Here is a 3,828-nt window from a genome sequence, read left to right on the forward strand (position 1 = left end):
ATATATATATATATATGTTTATGACATGACGCGAAATGATGTTTATTAAAGATCGTATTGCGATATTTATGTAAATTGTAGTTCATAATTACCAATTATTCCAATTAAAATTTAGCCTGTTTATGATTTTGATATACTTGTATATCAAATAAACAATTTAATCTTTTCAATTTAATCTTTTAACAACAAATATCATGTAATAAATTAAATGGCATAATTCAATATATTCTTGCAAACAGTTGGAAATATTATAAATTTTTTATACTATTTACTACTATTTATACCATTTCAAATATTGCTCTTCTATTTCTATTTCTAGGTTTTAATGTTGTATGTTCGATAAATTAATTTTTGTAACAAGTAAATAAATCTACAAGTAATATTTTTCTTCCTTTTTCGATATATTATTCCAGATGCTCTCAGGTGATTTATTTTCAATTTTCTATATGTAAGAATAAACAAGTATAATGACATCAAGTACAATGATATCAAGAAGATGAATGCGTTCAATTGTAACTCGTATTCATTAAATGTATCCTGCATTTTTTTCTAATTGTAAGCTTTGCGCATTCAAATATATACAATTTTATTTAATCATGCAATCATACACAATCGTGTCGTACCTTACTGTGTTACGTTCTTTAATTTTTTACATATTATATATACGTTCTATTGACATCAAATTAATGTAGTTAAACTGATACAATCAAATCCTTAGTCATGAGAGAATTTAATTTAATATTAAATTATGATAAGGATATATAATAATATTGACGAGACAAATAATTTATTTTTATGGAAAAAATGAAATAATTTAAAACGCGAATTGAAAAGAATAATAATTGAAACGGAAATGTAATTGAATGTAATTGAAAAATTAAACGTTGTATAATGAACTGAAAAAAAATTGTAAGAAAAAAAAAATTGATATCGATCTGCCTTGACTTTCTTATTTTCTTACAAAGTTGCAAATAAATTTTAAAAACTCATATGTATCTATATGTATAAACGTTGACATTCCTTATAGAAAAACACGCATGATATATGATAGGACATATGCGCTTTACTTCATATCATAATATGAATATATAAAAGATCTGTCCAGAATTATCCATGATGAAATGTACGAAAGTTATTTTAGAAAATTTGTGTGATTAAATTTTAGTTTCTTCTTAAACATTTTCAACGCCTTGCTATATTTATTCCATAATATCTATATTTCACAAGTTGCAATATAATAGCAAACCAGTCGATTGCTTCGTAAGCAAATGAACAGAACGAAATTAGATTGCCTTTGTCAAAATATTTGCGCGTTTGAATCACTGCATGCTTAATCTACATTTGATACAAATACTTGGAGTCAGCAAATACAAAGCTAATTAATTATTACAATTTGAAAGGCATGCACACGCGTGCGACACACACACACACACACACACACACACACACACACACACACACACGCAGGATGTCTCTTATATATAAACAATTTCTCTTAGCTCTTTGTATAATTTTGTTTTTAGGATGTCTATTCAGCGAGGACATATGTGACCCTCAGACGGAAAAGTGCTTTGACGGTAATAATTTTGTATCTTTCTCTTTAATTAATAATTGATAATAAAATGAAAATTGCTTAATGTCTTTTATTTTATATACATAATAAGAAAATATAGAAATAAATAAACCATTAAAAATAAATTTTCATATGATATTTTAAGTTTAATCAGAGTTTAATTATGTTAATTATGTTAATTATGTTAATGTTAAAACTGTTAGTAGAATTGAATATAACAATCTTTTTGTACAATATTTATCTCAGTTAAGTTTGCTTGAAAGATTTTGCACAATATCAGATTGTAACAAATCTTGTCAGCAAATAAGTTACAAATTTGATGCAGAATCTGTACTGGCAGTGGCGACAGAATGTTACAAGAAATATAATAGAATTTGTTTATATAACAATAAATTAGTGGGACGGCAGAAATGCACAATTGCAAGCAGTTTGCACATAGTTTAACACAGATTGACAGTAGATTCGAGATCGAGCAGAATCTGCATTCGACAAGTTCTACTCAATTTACTGCTAAGCTGCTGTTATATCAAGGCTTTGCCGGCAAAACGAATTTAATACAACAGATACAGATAATACTGAATCTGTTAAATTTTTCTGATCAAATTTGCTGCCAATCGGCATTTTGTGAACAATTTTGCTTTCTGGACATTTTTTATTAACATTATTTTTTTCAGATCTGGCATTCGGAAAATGTATACCTCGGTACACGAATTTAGAGAATGAGAATTTATATCAGTAAGTTAACGAGTTAAAAATCATGTCCTTAAAATTATGATTTATTTATAACATTCTGCATGAATTATTCGCACTGAAATGTCTACATCTCAAATGTCAACTCGAGATATATAGAAACGCAATGTATGTATATGGACCAAGCGGAATTGAATTCTTTTTCCGATCGATTAATTTTACATTGGATCGTCAAACGGTCTCGCTACTTCGTCTTTATCGTCTTTATTATCGTACACCTACGTTTTAGTGCGATCAACACATAAAATAGCATAATCAACGCGTTATTGCGGTGTAATACAAGTCTATTCTATATCCCGCAGATATAATCTTGATATCGATGAACTGGAGCTGCTACACTCGATGAGATTACAATTGATGAAACTTATAGAATCTAACGGATACAACTGGAAACATCCATTTACTCAATGTATTGTGCAAACTTCGTTGCATAATCTCCGATATGGGTACATAACTTTGTTAAAATTTATAAGTCATAACGAACTTAAATTTATCAAAAGAGATTATATATGTATGCACTGATATGAGTTTTCACATTTTCAATATATATAGATTTTAGAGATGTGTCACCATTTTTCTCATCATGTAAAGTTTTTGCGATAAAATAAAAGAAAATTATACGCTGCTATGTGCTTGCTAAGTACTTAATTTTTTCAGGTTAAATTAAATGTGCATTTTTAATATTATATCACAGAAACTTTTAGACCAAAATACTATATGGAAAAATAATGACATATCTGATGTGACAAAAAAATTAATAAGTAACAATTATAAATTTGCAAAATCCGAAATTTATGTGTGTGTGTGTGTGTGTGTGTGTGTGTGTGTGTGTATAATTTATGAAATTATTAAATCATATATCGATGTATATCGATTAAAAATATTTAATAAAAAAGAATTTGGAAAAATTTTCAGACAAAATGATGCTCGTGATTTTCATCTCTGCGAATATTTAAAGAAGTCAAGTCTCGATGAACAAGATGGATTTATTGACGAAGTTAGTATAAATCATAAACGCGTTTACATGTACATTCTCAACTACATTGAAAAATATTTTTTTCTGATAAAGTAATCAATTACTGATAATGCTATAATTATTTTTTTTTTAAATATGTAACTGGTCGCAATATTATTCCGTATAATCAATCGATATTCTTTATAGATGATTCCAGCAGTCGCCATACTAAGAATCTCTACGGATAACGAAAACCCTGAGAGTAATTTAGCCGATGTTTTGTATCGTCCCACAGACATTGAGGACAGGTAGGACTTACCTTGTTTAAAAAAAGGTCGATTAAAAATAATACAAGCACATTCTAGAATTTATATGTTGTTATAAGCTATTCCAGATTTAAAAAGTTTTTAGTAATTATTTTATTAATTTTATATTATATTTGAAAATACAACCGGAGATTTAAATAAAAAACTAAATAATATACATGAATTATTGCATTTATTGTTAAAAATTAGTTACATATATTCAAATATATATTCAAATACAATGA

General features: G+C 27.2%; 1 protein-coding gene across 2 annotated transcripts in view; it reads left to right on the forward strand.

Annotated features, from left to right (window-relative positions):
- The window catches only part of LOC108689378 (receptor-type tyrosine-protein phosphatase-like N), a 16,152-nt gene that overhangs the window by 6,913 nt on the left and 5,411 nt on the right, over positions 1-3,828 (forward strand). For both annotated transcript variants that reach the window (XM_018196118.1, XM_018196120.1), the window contains exons 3-7: positions 1,524-1,577; positions 2,248-2,308; positions 2,626-2,769; positions 3,239-3,320; positions 3,486-3,586. In XM_018196118.1, the coding sequence (XP_018051607.1) occupies positions 1,524-1,577; positions 2,248-2,308; positions 2,626-2,769; positions 3,239-3,320; positions 3,486-3,586 (442 nt within the window). The remainder of the gene's footprint in view (positions 1-1,523; positions 1,578-2,247; positions 2,309-2,625; positions 2,770-3,238; positions 3,321-3,485; positions 3,587-3,828) is intronic.

Source organism: Atta colombica, unplaced genomic scaffold (genome assembly GCF_001594045.1).
Source record: "Atta colombica isolate Treedump-2 unplaced genomic scaffold, Acol1.0 scaffold27, whole genome shotgun sequence".
NCBI lineage: Eukaryota > Metazoa > Arthropoda > Insecta > Hymenoptera > Formicidae > Atta > Atta colombica.